This window comes from Sceloporus undulatus, chromosome 3, assembly GCF_019175285.1.
Source record: "Sceloporus undulatus isolate JIND9_A2432 ecotype Alabama chromosome 3, SceUnd_v1.1, whole genome shotgun sequence".
In the NCBI taxonomy this organism is placed as follows: Eukaryota; Metazoa; Chordata; class Lepidosauria; order Squamata; family Phrynosomatidae; genus Sceloporus; species Sceloporus undulatus.
In genome coordinates this window covers 29,279,624-29,296,704 of record NC_056524.1, presented here as the reverse complement: position 1 = coordinate 29,296,704, position 17,081 = coordinate 29,279,624, and the positions used below count along the sequence as shown (strand labels likewise).

Genomic DNA, 17,081 nt, shown 5'->3' with positions numbered 1-17,081 from the left:
TTGTTGCTTGTCACCAGGGCCACAGCCCTCCAGAGCAATGCAGATCCCATCAGATGGCAGTTTGTTCAATAACCCCTCAAATCTGGAACTGGCCCAGGATTCAAAGCAAGTTTATTGTTGTGTGCCTTCAAGTCATTTCTGACTTATGGCACCCCTAAGGCAAACCTATCACAGGCTTTTTCATGGCAGAATTTGTTCAGCGGGGATTTGCTCTTGCCTTTTTCTGAGGCTCAGAAAATGTGACTTGCCCAAAGTCACCCAATGAGTTTCCACAGCCAAACAGGCATTTAAACCACAATCTCCCAGTGTCCAAATCTAACACTTAAACCACTACAGCGCACTGTCTCCACCAAAGCAAGTAATTACTTCTTTTTCAGTAGACAGAGCAGTTGAGATGGCTGCAGGGTACCCTCCCAAGGCTCAAGAAGATGTTTTTATTACTATTATTTCTAGAATCCAGATGCTATATTTTAGCTGCTATGTTTTATCTGATTCCATGAATTATTCAGGTTATCATTGTACTGTGATTTGAATGAAGGGTCCAAAACACACTGCAGAAATAACGGCGTTTTAGATCACTTTAACTGCCCTGGCTGAGTGCTAGGGAATCCTAGAAACTGTCTTTTATTGTGGCACCAGAGATCTCTGACAGAGAAGGCTAAATGTATCACAAAACTACAGTTCCCAGAATTCCCTAGCATTGAACCAAGGCAGTTAAAGTGGTCTCAGACTGGATTATTAATACAGTGTATTTTGGACCAAGGTCTCTGTGTTGCAGTAGCTGTGAGCAATGAACACTTTTGGTTCTGTTATGGAGTTTGGATCAGCAGAATGGGTTAGAATACTTAAAGACAAATCAGTTAGGAATGTCGTAATTACTGTTTATTTTACCGTTACCTATCACATTTTAGTCATTTCTGATTTTTTAAAAAGATAGATTCAATCCTAAACCAAGGCCTGCCCTCAAAGTTGTTTTTAGACAACCTATCATAATCCTCTGAGATTTTTTTTGTGTTTGAAGTGGGGCAATTGGCTATTTATATACTGTTTTTTGTCATCATGGGTGGTGTAGAAACTCTGGTGGTGCAGGGGTTAAATGCCAGTACTGTAGCCACAAGGTTGTGAGTTTGATCCCAGGCAGTGTTCCAGGGTCCACTCGGCTCTCCATCTTTTTGTAGATTGGTAAAATGAGTACCCAGCTTGTTGGAGGCAATTGGCATACACATTGTAAACTACTTAGGGAGTGTTAGTCCACTGATAAGTGGTATAGAAATGTACTTGCAATTGCTATTGTAGTTGGCATACTAGGGCCCTTGGTGGGTTGCTTGCATAGTGCGAGTGTGCTTTTTCTATCCCTAATTAAGTGATATCTGCCTGCTCTACAATTTGTAAATCAGTGGGCTTGTGTGATCTTTTTCTCACTTTCTACCATACAGTTTGGAATAGGACTTCAGCAGAATTTAGGTTTGTTCTCCACAAAAACTGGTTTCTTATATAAAAGCCATCAGTTAAAATGAATACTGGTCTGTTTTGAAACAAGTCAACTTCAGTCAGTTTTTTTTAGCTGGCTTACTTAACCAAACAGAGTTCATTTTCAACCATTGTCTATGGTTGGTGCATAATGACAGACTACTTTTTGTAGAAAGTAAATTCTGCTTTCTTTTCCCTCTGGCCATGGCCCAACTCTTTGCTTGGGGTCTTTCAGGCTGGTCCATAGCAATGCTGAAGCAAGAATTAGCATAACATATAACACAGAAATAGGTACTTAAACACTTGTTTGCATGCGTCAGAGAGCCAGTTAGATCTGCAACTCTATTTCTAACAAAATATGTTAACTGGTGCTGAATTTTGCAAGATACAGATTGAGTCTTCCTTATCTGGAATTCCAAAATCCTCCAAAAGCCAAAATGTTTTTCATGGGTGGCTTAGATAGTGACACATTCACTTTTTGATGCACAAAATTGTTTTAAAAATTATATAAAATTGCCTTCAAGATATGTGTATAAAGTATATATATATGAAACAAATGAATCTTGTTTTTAGACTTGGGTCCCATCTCCAAGTTTACCCCATCTCCATTAGGCGTGTATATGCAAGTACAGGTATTCCAAAATAAATTTGGAAAAATCCAAAATAGATATGGTCCCAAGCATTTCAGATAAGGGAGACTCGGGCTGCATGTGCACTGTAGAAATAATCCAGTTTGATGTCGCTTTAACTGCCTGGACTCAGTGCGATGGAATCCTGGGAACTATAGTTTTGTAAGACACTTAACTTTCTCTGTCAGAAAGCACCGGTGCCACAACAAACTACAAATCCCAGGGTTCCATAGCGTTGAGCCATGGCAGTTAAAGTGATGTTAAATTGGATGATTTCTGTAGTGTGGATGCATCCTCAGCCTGTATAACAATCCTGTGCTTATTTGCTCAGAAATAACACCTGCCAAGTTCAGTGGTAAATACTTTTAATTGTGTGTATGATTGCAGCCTTATCTTGTAATCTGTAAATTATAGATTTGCAGGAAGAATCTGAAACCATGAAATGATACAGTGTTATGAAAGATAAGTTTGTTTGGTTCTTCTGAAATACATGTTTTTTCCTTCTTTTACCTATCTAGGTCGTTTTGGACAAACAACCCCACCACTTGTTGATTTCCTTAAAGATATTTTAAGAAGATATCCAGAAGGAGGACAAATTCTTAAGGTAAAACATAAAATAATAGTAAGTGTGATGATTTTTGCAGTGTTACTTGTAGATATGTAAAATGTGTGGAAATTTTGCTTCATCGTGTTTTTTTCTCCTGGAAAAGGAATTTTTTTAAGAAAATGCATTATTAACATCTTTTACAGATTGAAAGTTACTTTGTTACTTTAGGAACTAAAAAAGCACTGCATATAAATTGGTTTCTCATAAAATTGTGATGTTATATTAAAATTATAGTTTCTTCAGAATATAATTACAGGTTGAATTTACTAGTGTAAATTGGACTTAAGTTTTAGATGTCATGTATATGATTGTTAATGACAGAATGTGACACCTCCCCCCCCATGTACCTTTTGAGCCAGATAGTGCCCCAGCTGAAGTGTTTGCAAGGAGCTGCAGACTGGGGTGCTAGGAGATGATGACTGTGGCATTGTCTTGATTGCAGGGTAACTGATAGAGGTAGAAGCAACAGAACCCTGAGAGGTGTCTCCAGTGCCATCTCATTGCCCCTCCTGCACTGTGACCTAGAGAGTGCTGAGGTTGTCATTTGCCACCCTGTAACTATGGTGCTGCCTGATTTAAGGCAGCACCATTCTCTTTGCCTTCCTGTAAGGCTGAGAGAATGTGACTCGCCCAAGGTCACTCAGTGAATTTCCATGCTCGAGTAGAGATTAGATCCCTGGTCGTAATACAACACTCAAACCACTATGCAACATTGGCTCTCCTGTTCTCTACTTCCTACTTCTTTCTTTTTGTGCATGAGCTAAGGATTTAAGAAGTTTTTATTTGTGAATTGTAAGAAATAAATTTCCCATTTTGTTAAAATATGTGAAATTGTGATTTGTGCCAATAATATTTTTAAAACTAGGTTACTGGACTAGAATTAATTGCAACTTGCATATTAATCTTCCAGTCTCCTCTTCTCATGCATGAAGAGTTGAGAAAGGGAAGGGAGAGACTGCAAGCCTGAAGCTTGTTGTAGCTTGTGTAAGTAATGACAATTTATGGTTTGTTGTTTGAGCTGGACATATAATTTGGTTGATGAACTTGATAATTTTCTACAAATGTAAAATTCCTGGAGCTTTTGAAACACATGAAAGAACTGATGGTGATTGCATCTTAGGCTTGAAAAATAACCACCCCTGAACAGTAACTGTAAATATAGTAATCTAGATCCTGATGTGATTTAATCAGTTTAACAATACATTTTGTTTTTAGGAATTGATTCAGAATGCAGAAGATGCTGGTGCCACAGAGGTTAGGTTTCTATATGATGAGACTCAGTATGGGACTGAGTCTGTCTGGTCTAAAGACATGGCTCATTACCAAGGTAAAATCTTTTCCATATCTTTTTTTTTTCTTAGAAGATTCATTCATTTACCTTCAGTTTGCTTAGCAAGGTGACATGTTTTAAGCATACACTGTGAGCTAATCGATTTATCATGTTGCTAGCCTAGATTACAGTGGAAAGTAAGTTAGTCACAAGTGAATAGATGGATTATTAAATCTCACATTCGTACAACTTATTCAGAATTACATAGTCAACTGAGATCAAAGTCTACTTAAGAATAGCTTAGTATTTTTGCATTACTTAATAGTTTCATTCTTCATAAACAGTTTTGCTATGATTCCTAGTGACCTCGCTTAAAAAATACTTTTTTTTCTGTTTAGGTCCTGCACTTTATGTATACAACAATGCTGTTTTTACCCCTGAGGACTGGCATGGCATTCAGGAGATAGCAAGAAGCAGAAAAAAAGATGATCCACTTAAAGTTGGAAGATTTGGAATTGGTTTTAATTCAGTGTATCATATTACAGGTATTGTAGCAGAGATTTTTTAAACAATTAAACTGTAATGTTGTATTTTGAAAGGGTATATACACCATTTGCGCATGTACTTTGAGTTAAAAAATCAGTGTGTTATTTTGTGTACGAGCTATTTCACAGAAATGAATGTTGCCATCAGTGGTAGTTTCACTTTAAAACAACAAGGGGGTACTTTGGAGAATATGGTTAGCCAGGGCATTGAAAAGGAATGTGGGTATTGTGGTGCTGAACCTTCTTCACAGTTTTTAACACTTTCTTCTTTACATTTTTAGAGTATATGTTTGTTGGATTGTTGTATAGGAGATATTCAAGCACCTTTAAAGACATTTTTCCGTTATTGCATACTTGTATTGCAAATGTGTGGCTACAGTGTTATACATGTTTTATCTTTTATTTTGTAGATGTCCCCAGTATATTTAGTGGTGATCAAATTGGAATGCTTGATCCACATCAGACACTTTTTGGACCCCATGAATCAGGTCAGTGTTGGAACCTGAAAGATGACATCAAAGAAATTAATGAGTTGACCGACCAATTTACACCTTTCATTGGTGTGTTTGGGAGCACTAAAGAAACCTTCAAAAATGGACACTTTCCTGGTACGTTCTTCCGCTTTCCTCTTCGCCAACAACCTTCCCAGCTGAGTAGCAATATTTATAACAAGGAAAAAATTCTAGAATTGTTTGACTCATTCAGAGCAGATGCAGACACAGTTCTTTTGTTCCTTAAAAGTGTGCAAGATGTTTCCTTACATGTTAGGGAAACTGATGGGACGGAGCGACTAATTTTCAGAGTTACTGCCAGTGAAAATAAAGCTTTGAAGCATGAGAAACCCAACTCCATCAAGATTCTGGGAAATGCAACAAACCAGTATTGTAAAGGCATTCCAAGTAACAGCATAACATGTGTAACATACCACATTAACATTGTTTTAGAAGATGAAAGTATTAAAGATGCACAGAAGACATCCTGGTTGGTATGCAACAGTGTTGGGGGAAGAGGAATATGCAACGAACTGGATTGTTTGGCTGATGACTTGAAGTATATCCCAACTATTGGCATAGCTATGTCTTTATCAAATGAAGGAGAGGGGAAAGGAGCGGTGGCAGAGTTTTCAGGAAGAGCATTTTGTTTTCTTCCTTTACCACCTGGTGAGGAAAGTAAGACAGGTCTCCCAGTTCATGTTAGTGGGTTTTTTGGCCTTACTGATAACAGAAGGAGTATCAAATGGAGAGAGCTTGACCAGTGGCGAGATCCAGCAGCCTTGTGGAATGAGCTTCTTGTGGCCAATATGGTCCCCAAAGGTTATGCAACCCTTATATTGGAGGCAATTAAACGAATGAAAACAGAAGAGAATTCAGATTTCCCTCTGACAGTTGACAGAATTTACAGACTATGGCCCCAAAAAAACAAAATAAAAGTTCACTGGGAATCAATTATAGAACCTATTTTGAAAGAATTATTTCAGAATGAAGTTATTTACTCCATTAGAGATAAATGGATAAAGGTGGAAGAAGTATACTTCTCAGAAATGGACGAAAGCTTGGAATACACCCAGGCTGTACTAAACTACCTCCAGGATTCAGGGAAAGAAGTTGCTAAAGTACCAGACAATATTGCTAAAGCAGTTGACCTCATTGTTTCTAGTACAAAACCTGTGAAAAAAGTGATTCCTAGTACAGTACGTCAAGTGTTAAGAAAATCTGGACATAAGGGACCTGCTGATGAAAAGCTTCGTATCTTAGACTTTGTGCTTAGTGATGAAAACTATAATGAACTTATTGGACTTGAGCTTTTGCCCTTACAAAATGGAAGTTTTACTTCATTCTCTTCATCTGCATCAGATCAAGACGCTATTTACATAACTTCAGAAAGTTACCCAAGGTATAATATATATTTATACTTTATTTTACAATTGCATATATTTGTTTAAAATTGAAATGATAAACAATATAAACTAAAATGATCTTGCACATCGGTATCACATAGCCTTGCAATCTTGTCTGTCTGCCTTCTGCTCTAGAATAGCTTTGCCTGTGCAGCCTGCAGAGAAAACACAGGGGAATTGCTCTGCTGTTCTCTTCTGTAGGAAGGCATAGCAACTACCTTTACGGCATTAGACAGTGCTCTAATTCCCACCTATTATCAGAGCTATTTGCAGCTGACAAAATGTAAGCTAAAGGAGAAGAAAAATATGCTATGGAAACAAGGGGTGCAGAATTGATGTGGGTATACATGATGTGAGAAACAGCATAACTATTGTCTAAACAGAAACAACTGAGTGACATTGCAATGCTTTGAGGCACATTCTCAACACTTCTTTTGCTTTTTACACAAAATTAACCCTGCTCATTTCTAGGTTTTGTTTTCACACATGGTCCTGCCATTTGGAAGGTTTCACATTATGAGTAGGACAGACGAAACAAGTGGCAGTTGAGGCATTGGATACAAATTATGGCTCCAAGGAGAAAGGAATAAAAACAATGATGAAGGGAAAGAAATGACAATGGACAAAAGAGTAAGGGAAAGAAAGTGAAGTTGGCACTTGCACACACTCAGTTGCAGCCCATTTTTATAACCAAGTTTACAGCCTATCTTTATAACCACATTCTCTCATTTTTTGAGCATTTTGCTAATCTCCTTGTCCATAATCAAACTATGTAAGAAATAAGTGGATGCCATTCATATATCTCTGTTTGCTCATAGGGCACAATCAATGTTGGGAGCACATGGCATGTATGAGGTGGAAGCTGTTAACCATTTCCCTCTGTACAATTATTCCAATTATAGGCGGGATACAGACCGCCCAAAAAGGGCGGGCTGCCAGGGCCTCCTTTTCTGCAGGTGGGAAGCCGCAGCGGATAAACCGTGTTGTTTCCCTTCAGCAAAATAAGAATCCACAAAAAGTGGGTTCTTTTTCTGGTGCACTCGTGACGTCACAAATGTGCCATGATGTGCAGACGCTAAGCGTTCGTCGCGTCAAAATGGCAGCGCCCATGTGTACAGGGCGCCGCCATGTTGACACCCTCGTCACGTGCTAGAGGTCAGGCACGTATGGGCAGTGCGGCCTTGGCCAACCCCTAGCACATGACGAGGGCGCACTTTAGGCCCGTCTGGAGAGGGTCATAGTCTTGTTCCCCCTTGAAACAGTTGTTTTCCTTGAGAGTCAACTAGCAGTGGATTATTTACTGGGGAAAATACCAGCTGGGGAAACAACAGTTTTCATTTAGACTTTGGCAAGTTGTGTATATAAGAAGAGGTGAAGTTTAACCTCTTGTCCCAACACATGACAATCCTGACCTTTATTTGGGTTCCACAATGCTTTTTAAATATTAAGTAACATTTAAAATGCATCCACACATTTCTCATATTGCCTTTCTTGCTTTCTGCTTTTATCCCATTTTTACCACTACTTGTAGGGCAACTCTGTAATTGTATACAAAACCCACACATTGTAGCTGTTTATGGATTTGAAGATTTTTTAGAGATTGGATTGGGTTATGACAATGTGTACAGTAGGATGATTCTACTTTATCTTCAAGAAACAGCCATTAACATGATTTATGATAATTAAATAATTTATGATAGTCCCAACACATGACAACGTATTTTTGAACCACGTACTTGATGTTGAACTTCAGTATCCAGTATTCTTCAGAATTGGCTATCTTGAATAATGCTGCTGTGCTCTGCAGAACAATAATATCTGGAAAACCGTAGGATTCTTCTTCTGGCATAAGAAAGGCATGTGTGAGCATGAAGAGGAATAAAAATTTTATTCAAAATTCTTTGGGAAGAAAATCTGTATTATGTTTTCTGTATTTGTGGCTTTGAAAAATAACACAAATTATTTAGATTATCGATATTCTGTTTTTGATACATACTAGGTCCCTCTTCCCAGGTTTTGAAGGAAGATTACTCGCTGATGACTTGAAGCCTCACATTCTGGCAGCTTTGAAAGAAGCTGCCAAAAGCAGAGGTAAAATATTATTCATTGTAATAAAAGGGAACTGCACTGCACTGAATTGCAGTACATATGGTGACCACTGATCAAGACATTAAAATTGCAAGGACATATATAAATCAAATGAAAAGAAATGAACTATTTCAAAAGAAACCATTTGATGTGTCAATGAGGCCACAGTATTTTCATGATCACATACTTTGGCCGTAGTTTTTTTTCAAAGAAATACAAATGGATACACCTTCACATGTTTATGCGTAGAACAAAATGCATATTTTAATTTTTCAAAAATGTCAAGAATAGTATTTATATATTTTTATTACATTCATTGAGAGTACAACCTATTCATAACAACATTATTCTTTAATATATATTCAGAGTAGGATGGAGGGAATGAAATCAGAATTCCCCGAAACATCAAGAAAGGGTGATATTGTTAATTTAATTCTTATGTTAAGTAGTAAAAGTAGCTTTTGTCCTCTTCAAAGTGCATTTCATTATGTTTTAGCCCAACAACTCTTCTGGGGATTTTCAGGTAGGACTACTGTATGAGTAACTGCTGAATTGCAGTCAAGCATTTGTGTGCATTTTGTTACTGGATGATTTGTTTGTCTGGATTTGTAATGGTTACTCCCTGGTCCATATGTGCTTTTGAAAATTTAATTTACACATACTAATACTACTTAAAGCATATTTGGAAAAAAAATGACCTTACTTATTTAAATAAGGCTATATACAGAAATCTGATTAATGTTGTGAAATATGTGGTTCCTACTATTTTAGATATATACTTTTCATTATTAGTAAAATAAAAAACCATGTGAATTAGTGAGAAAGTTATCCTTTAAGAAACTGCACTTGGATTTAAATTTAGTCTATCTCAAAATGTTGTAATCATCAGGATCAAAACATAAGTTGCTGGAGTTAATGTTGAGCTGACCCATTAAAAAACAAAGGTACAGTTGGCCATTGTATCCACGGATTCTGCATTCATGGCTTGATTTAAAAAAAAAAAAGCCAAAAAGCAAAGTTTGATTTTGCTATTTTATATAAGGGACACCATTTTACAGCCCCATTGAATATAATGGAATTTAGTATCCATTGATTTTGGTATCTATGGAGGGTCCTGGGACCAAACCCCAGCAGATACTGTGGGTCCACTGTAGTCAGTTTATCCATAAGAAAATTTCCAAAATTCATATTAGGCTAACCAGAAAAAGATTGTATCTTAATTAGAAGCATCATATTGCCTGTCCAGCTTCAATAATTTTCAAATTCTCTAGTGAACTTCAAGTTTCAAGAGCTATCACTCTTGAAAGAGTTGTTACTGAATTACAATATATTAACATTATGCAAAGGGATCTTGCAGCACCTTTGAGACTAAATGTGTGAAAGAAGTTGTAGTGTGAGCTTTCATAGACTTGATTTAGTTCCTCAGATGCATGGCATCTGAGAATGCATCTGAGGAAATAGACCAAGTCCACAAAAGCTCATGCTGCAACTTCTTTCACACAGTTTCAAAGATGCTGCAAGATCCCTTTGCATACTGATATTCCAGACTAACATGGCAATGTCTTAGAATTCTTCTGGATGCAATATTCCATGAAAAGTTGAATCACTTCTGTTTTAAAACATTCAGAAGTAACACATCTCCATGTATTTTCTTTACATTTTCCTTCAAATTTCACAAGGAATATGAAATGGCATGCAAGTTTGTAGTGGTATGTAGAGTTGAAAGACCTGTTGGAAAGAGGAAGTGTATGCACAAGTGTATTTGCATGATTAGAATGATAGCTGCATGCAAGAGGTAAAAAATTAAGATATAAAATATGTGCCCTGTGGATTTATTGGTAAAAATATGAAAAGAGATTCCACTGGTTTGTGTAGTAGAAATTTGGTACAATCAGTAAAGTTCTGAAATGTTATAATACAGATTGATACTAGAGCACAAACCTAAGAGAAAGTAACAGAACACCAGTTATCATTCTGAAGTTTCTAGATAGTCCTGATTGGTGCTTCTCACATTTCATGTTCCTATTATATGCATTATGCAGATTCTGATTTTCCTTTAACATCTGAACATAACAGCAGGTGAACAACCTTTTGGCTTGAAACCATTTGTGTCGTTAGACACAATGCTAGTCATACTTTTCTCCTTTTCTCTTCCTCTGTAGCTGGTTGAATGGCTTCCACTCTGGGGATCTCATCTTCCAGCAGTACTTCTTGATTTATTTTGGATTGTCTGATCATAAATGTAGAAGTTGTCAGAATGGTTTATTAATGCGTTTTTCTTTGCATTAACAAGTATCAATTTATAGTGCCACTGCTCTTGTCTCTACGAGATCCTTCACCAGTGTTCTGGCACCAGTTCTGACACTGGTGTTCAGTGGTGTCATTTCTGGAGTTATTCTGCCAGTCTCACCATGGGGTTGTCCTCACAGGCCAAAAGGCCCACATTCCGCTTGACCTCTTGGCATCTAGTTCAGATGACGCAGGCCAAAACCCAGGGGCCAGGATCAGGCGTGATCCTAGTAGACCAGACATAGATCCAATGGATCTGGCTTGATCCCAGGGTAAATAGCTGTTATCCTGGGGTAATCTGATTCCTGGTTTGCTGTGGAGTTTCTTGGAAACTCTGCTGCACCCCCTGGTGTTTAAATGGTCCTCCAAGCACCTTATCTTGCTGCTCTGTCACTGGTACTCAGAAGCCTCCCATTGTCACATCTGATGCAGAAACAGGCACCTGGCACCATGTTTTTGTGTCAGATGCATCAACAGGGAGCTTCAGAGTACCAGCAATAGTTCAACAAGGTAAGAAGCATGTGCTAGTAGCAGGTCCCAGATTCGGCACAGGGACCAGTGTGTAAATATCCACCTGTCCCTGCATTCACCTGGGGACTGATTCGGGTGAGCACCAGGCCAGGATAGCAGAGACTTAGCCTGTGTTATCCTGGCCCAACTGCTCATTCCCCATAGAACTTTCATTGATCTTCTGATGATGAGATTAACTCCTCAAAGAGGCTGAATGCATTCTATCCCTTCTCATCTTTCCATCCTGAGCAACCCTACTAGAAGGCTAGATCCTTGATAGAGTCTGATCACATGATGGCATTATTTTCAGCCTTCCTAATTACACTCAAACATCTTCATCACATTAAGGTGTGTATATGAGAGAGACACATAGCTTTTCCTTTAAACAGTACCCCATAGTACTTTGTGGACCATGGTAGTCATTAATTTCTAACAAAGGCAAGAGTGAGGGTCTTCTAAATTGCAGGATAGAGGAAGATGGGTTTACCCTAGTTTGCAAGAATAGGATGGAAAGCTGTCTAAAACCAAGGGCTAGTTGTGACTCGAGTAAACTCATTGAATCAACTGCTGAATGGTAAACTAACAATTCATGTAAATCTCATTGCTTCAGGTCTAGTTGTGACCAGTAATAGGATTTAGGCATTTGCCACTACAACTAATGATGGCCATAATGATCAGATTGTTCAAATGTATTTTATCGCATGCCTTTTTGTAAGATGAATGAGATAATTGGTGTATCAAACCCATTATCTGGGAATCATTTAAATAGCTGTGTTCTGTTTCTCTTTTAATTACATGCTATTATTCCCAATTATTATATAGTTTTAAAAGGTTTTATTTTTATTTCAGGAAGACCATGCACTCAGCTGCAGCTTCTGAATCCTGAACGATTTGCACGGCTCATTAAGGAAGTGATGAATACTTTTTGGCCTAGAAGAGAGATAATGGTGCAGTGGTTTCCACTTTCTGATGATAAAAGCCAGCCACCTGTTTCATGGCTTAAAATGGTGTGGAAGAATCTCTATATACATTTCTCTGAAGACCTGTCCATGTTTGATGACATGCCACTTATTCCAAAGACATTACTAGATGAAGGTGAAGAAGTAGTGGAGCTTATTAGGTTGCGGATACCATCACCGATTATTTTAGATGACGGAACTGAAATGCAGCTCCCAGAATTCTTACCTGATATCATCGAGCAACTTGGTGGGATTGTGATTAAGAAACTAGACCCTGCTATACAACATCCAGGTTTAAAAAAATACATACATGCTCCATTGCCTAGTGTAGTTTTGCAGATCATGGAAAAGCTTTCTTTACAAAAATTGACTAGTCAGGTTGCATCCTTCCCCATATCCTATAAAAATGCTCTTAGAAGTTTCCTTGCTAGCTTAACAGACATTACTGAAAAAGAGAAGAAAATCATCCATGACCTAGTATTATTTAGGAGAGTTGAACAGTCACTTGATGAAAACATTACTTTTACTGCTTTGAAAGGTTGTAAAGTACTACATCACACTGCCAAAATTCCACCTGGTATAAAATTGTCTGTTTCACTAGTTGACAGTGGTGATGAAGCTACCATCCGTTTAGTAAAAATACTAAAAGCTGAACAGCTAAGGAGCACAGACTGCATAAAATTTATTTTAAATGATATTCAAAGTGACTTTTATTGTAATGATGAAGTAACAAAAATTATGCTCTGGATTCTGGAAAATCTGACTTTCTTAAAGAATGAAAATGCAGAAGTGCTGGATTGGCTGACACCACTAAAATTTATCCAGATTTCAGAAGGAAAAATGGTACCAGCCAGTGAACTTTTTGACCCTGAAGTGGAAGTATTACAGAATCTATTCTACGGTGAGGAAGAACACTGCTTTCCTCCTACTACTTTTAAAGCCTCTCCAGATATTCTTCATTCCTTGAGATTAATAGGTCTAAAAAGTGAGGGCAGCTTGGAAGAGAAAGATATTTTGCGCATAGCCCATAAAATTGAGAACTTAAAGGACTGTGCAGGTACAAGTCATGATGCACTTAAAAGAAAAGCCAGAACATTATTAATGATTTTGAACAAAAGTTCTTCATTATTGCATTCAGCTGAAACAAAAGCAACACTGAAAAAAATTAAATGGATTCCAGCATGCAAGGAAAGACCTCCAAATTATCCAAGTTCATTAACTTGGAAAGGTGATCATTGCAGTCTGTGTTCACCACCAGAAATGTGTGATTTATCTCAAGCAACATTGGTGGGCTCCTCTCTTCCCCTTGTGGAAAATGTCCAACCAAGTGTTGAAAAGGCGCTAGGAATTTCAATCAAACCTAGCATAAAATCAATGTTAAAACACTTTAAAGTAGTAGTAGATTGGCACAGTTCCAAAAAATTTAGTGATGAAGATTACTATCAGTTTCAGCACATCTTGCTTGAGATATACGGTTTCATGCATGATCACTTAGATGAAGGAAAAGAAGCTTTTAAAACTTTGAAATTTCCATGGGTGTGGACAGGTAAAACTTTCTGTTCACTTTCCCAAGCAGTGATAAAATCAGTACATGATCTTGATCTCCAGCCATATCTGCATAATGTGCCAAAAACCATGGCTAAATTCCATCAGTTGTTCAAGTGTTGTGGATCAATTGAACAGCTGACCCCAGACCATGTTTCCATGGTAATTCAGAAAATATACCTCAAAAGTGAACAATCCCTAACTGAAGATGAGAGTAAGCAAAATCTTCATATTATGTTGAGTATTATAAGGTGGCTGTACAGATGTCAGATCCCAGCCAGTCTACATACACCTGTTCCAATATACTGTAGCAAAAAACCTTACAGGCTCAACATGAAACCAATCCATGAATGCTGCTACTGTGATATCAAAGTTGATGACTTAAATGATTTGCTTGAAGATGCTGTGGAGCCAATAATTTTAGTTCATGAAGATATACCGATGAAAACCGCAGAGTGGTTGAATGTGCCATGTCTCAGTACCAGATTGATTAATCCAGAAAATATGGGCTTTGAGCAGTCAGGTCAAAGAGAACCTCTCACAGTACGAATTAAAAACATTTTGGAGGAATACCCTTCTGTATCCGATATCTTCAAAGAGCTGCTTCAAAATGCTGATGATGCTAATGCAACAGAGTGCAATTTTTTGATTGACATGAGAAGAAATAATGACATAAGAGAAAACCTTTTGGATCCAGGAATGGCAGCTTCTCATGGACCAGCTCTGTGGTCTTTCAACAATTCTGAATTTTCTGATTCTGACTTCCTAAATATAACTCGACTAGGTGAGTCTCTAAAAAGAACAGAAGTTGACAAGGTTGGAAAATTTGGCTTGGGATTTAATTCTGTTTATCACATCACCGATATTCCCATCATTATGAGCAGAGAATTCATGATAATGTTTGATCCAAACATCAATCATCTCAGTAAACATATAAGGGATAAATCTAATCCTGGGATTAAAATTAATTGGAGTAAACAACAGAAAAGACTTAGAAAGTTTCCTAATCAGTTTAAGCCATTCATAGGTGTGTTTGGTTGTCATCTCCCATTGACTGTGGAAGCACCTTATAGTTATAAAGGGACACTTTTTAGACTTTCATTTAGAACGCAACAGGAAGCTAAAGTGAGTGAAGTTAGCAGTACTTCCTATAATACTGCAGACATCTATTCTCTTGTGGATGAGTTTAGTATTTGTGGGCACAGATTGATAATCTTTACCCAGTGTGTAAACTCGATGGTTTTGAAGTATTTGAAAACTGAGGAAACCAACCCTGGTGCAGCTCAAGAGACTGTAACTATTAAAAAAAACCTATGCCCGTCGAAAGCAATAACAGCCCCTGTTACAAGTGTACTAAAGGAAGCTGCTAAAGTCATGAAAACCTGTAGTACTAGTACAAAAAAATGTCCTGCTGAATCACCAAAGTCATCATGTATATTGCAAATAACAGTAGAAGAATTCCATCATGTATTCAGGAGAATTGCTGATTTGCATTCTCCAGTTTTTAGAGGACCTGAAGATGACACCGTTTCTTTCTTTGAAATGGCTAAATCTGGACAGATTAAAAGACCTGTTGATGAATTACCACAAAAAACTGTAGATACTACAACGTGGCTTTTATGTTCTTGCATGGATACAGGAGAGGCCTTAAAATTTTCCTTACATGAGAGTGGTCGAAGGCTAGGACTTGTCCCTTGTGGTTCAGTAGGGGTTATGCTGTCTGAAATAGAGGATCAAAAATGGACAGTAAAACCTAATTGCAGCAATTTAGGAGAGGTGTTCTGCTATTTACCTCTTCGAATCAAGACAGGTCTTCCTGTTCATATCAATGGTTCTTTTGCTGTTACATCAAATAGAAAAGAAATATGGAAAACTGACACAAAAGGAAGGTGGAACACAGTATTCATGCGACATGTTATAGTAAAAGCCTATTTGGAAGCTCTTGTGGTTTTACGCAACATGGCAATTTGTGGTGAGCTAGAGGATTACAGTTACTATGCAGTGTGGCCTGATCCTGACTTGGTCCATGATGATTTTTCAGTGATATGTCAAGGATTTTATGAAGAGATAGCTCATATGAAAGGTAAAGAAGGGATCAGAGCATTTTCTGATGGTTTGTCTTGGGTATCCATGAAGAATGTGAGATTCCTAGATGATTCACTATTAAAACGTCCTGACATAGGAAATTCAGCCTTTCAGATTTTTCTGAAATATCTTAAAAAAACAGGCTCAAAAAATCTCTGTGCTGTAAACCTTCCTTCCTGGGTGAAAGCAGGCTTTGAAGAAGCAGGGTGTAAACAAGTATTACTAGAGAATACTTTTTCAGAAAGACAGTTCTTCTGTGAAGTATTTTTTTCCAAATATTCAAGAGATTGAAGCAGAACTCCGTGACCCTTTAATGCACTATGTACTAAATGAGAAGGTTAGTGAGTTCTCAGAAATTCTTTGTATTACTCCATGTATCCCTTGTTCTTTGACTGATCACTCCCTAGTAGAGCCTTCTAGGCTGATCCATCCCGAAGGCCGAGTTGCAAAGTTGTACAATAAAGAAGATGGAAGATTTCCCCATGGCACTAGTCAGGACTACCTTAATCCAGTAATTTTGGTCAAATTAGTCCAGTTAGGAATGGCTAAAGATGATATTTTATGGGAAGATCTTATTGAACGTGCAGAATCTGTAGAAGAAATCAACATGACAGATCATGCTGCAGCTTGTCTCCGAAGTAGTATACTGTTAAGTCTCATTGATGAGAAACTTAAGTGCAAAGATCCTAAACCTAAAGAGTTTGCTGCAAAATTTCAAACTATACCTTTCCTTCCGTTTCTCACAAAACCAGTAGGTTTCTCCTTGCATTGGAAGGGTAATGATTTTGGACCTGAAACAATGTTTTCAGCAATGGATCTTTTTACTGCTGATTATCAGGATATAGTTTGCCTGCTGAAACCAATTCTTAACGAAAATTCCCATTCTTTTAAAGGATGTGGGAGCATTTCTGTGGCAGTCAAAGATTTTTTAGGCTTGCTTAAGAAACCAACTGTCACTATGGTAATAAACCAGTTGAAAGAGGTTGCAAGGTCATTCGATGGTATTACTTTGTATCAGGAAAACATTACTAATGCTTGCTATAAATATCTCCATGAAGCACTGCTCCAGAATGGAACAACAAAAACTGTCATCGTAGAGGAGTTGAAAAACTTCAGTTTCATTCTGGTTGAAAATGACTATGTTGCTCCCACAAGCGTGTCTTTTCATTTAAACTTTGAGGCAGCCC

General features: G+C 37.7%; 1 protein-coding gene across 1 annotated transcript in view; it reads left to right on the top strand.

Moving 5' to 3' along the window:
- Window positions 1-17,081, top strand: part of SACS (sacsin molecular chaperone) — a 63,809-nt gene that overhangs the window by 39,741 nt on the left and 6,987 nt on the right. The window contains 7 exon segments of the mRNA XM_042458598.1: window positions 2,618-2,703; window positions 3,922-4,033; window positions 4,375-4,521; window positions 4,932-6,414; window positions 8,418-8,509; window positions 12,155-16,158; window positions 16,160-17,080. Coding sequence (XP_042314532.1) covers window positions 2,618-2,703; window positions 3,922-4,033; window positions 4,375-4,521; window positions 4,932-6,414; window positions 8,418-8,509; window positions 12,155-16,158; window positions 16,160-17,080 — 6,845 coding nt within the window.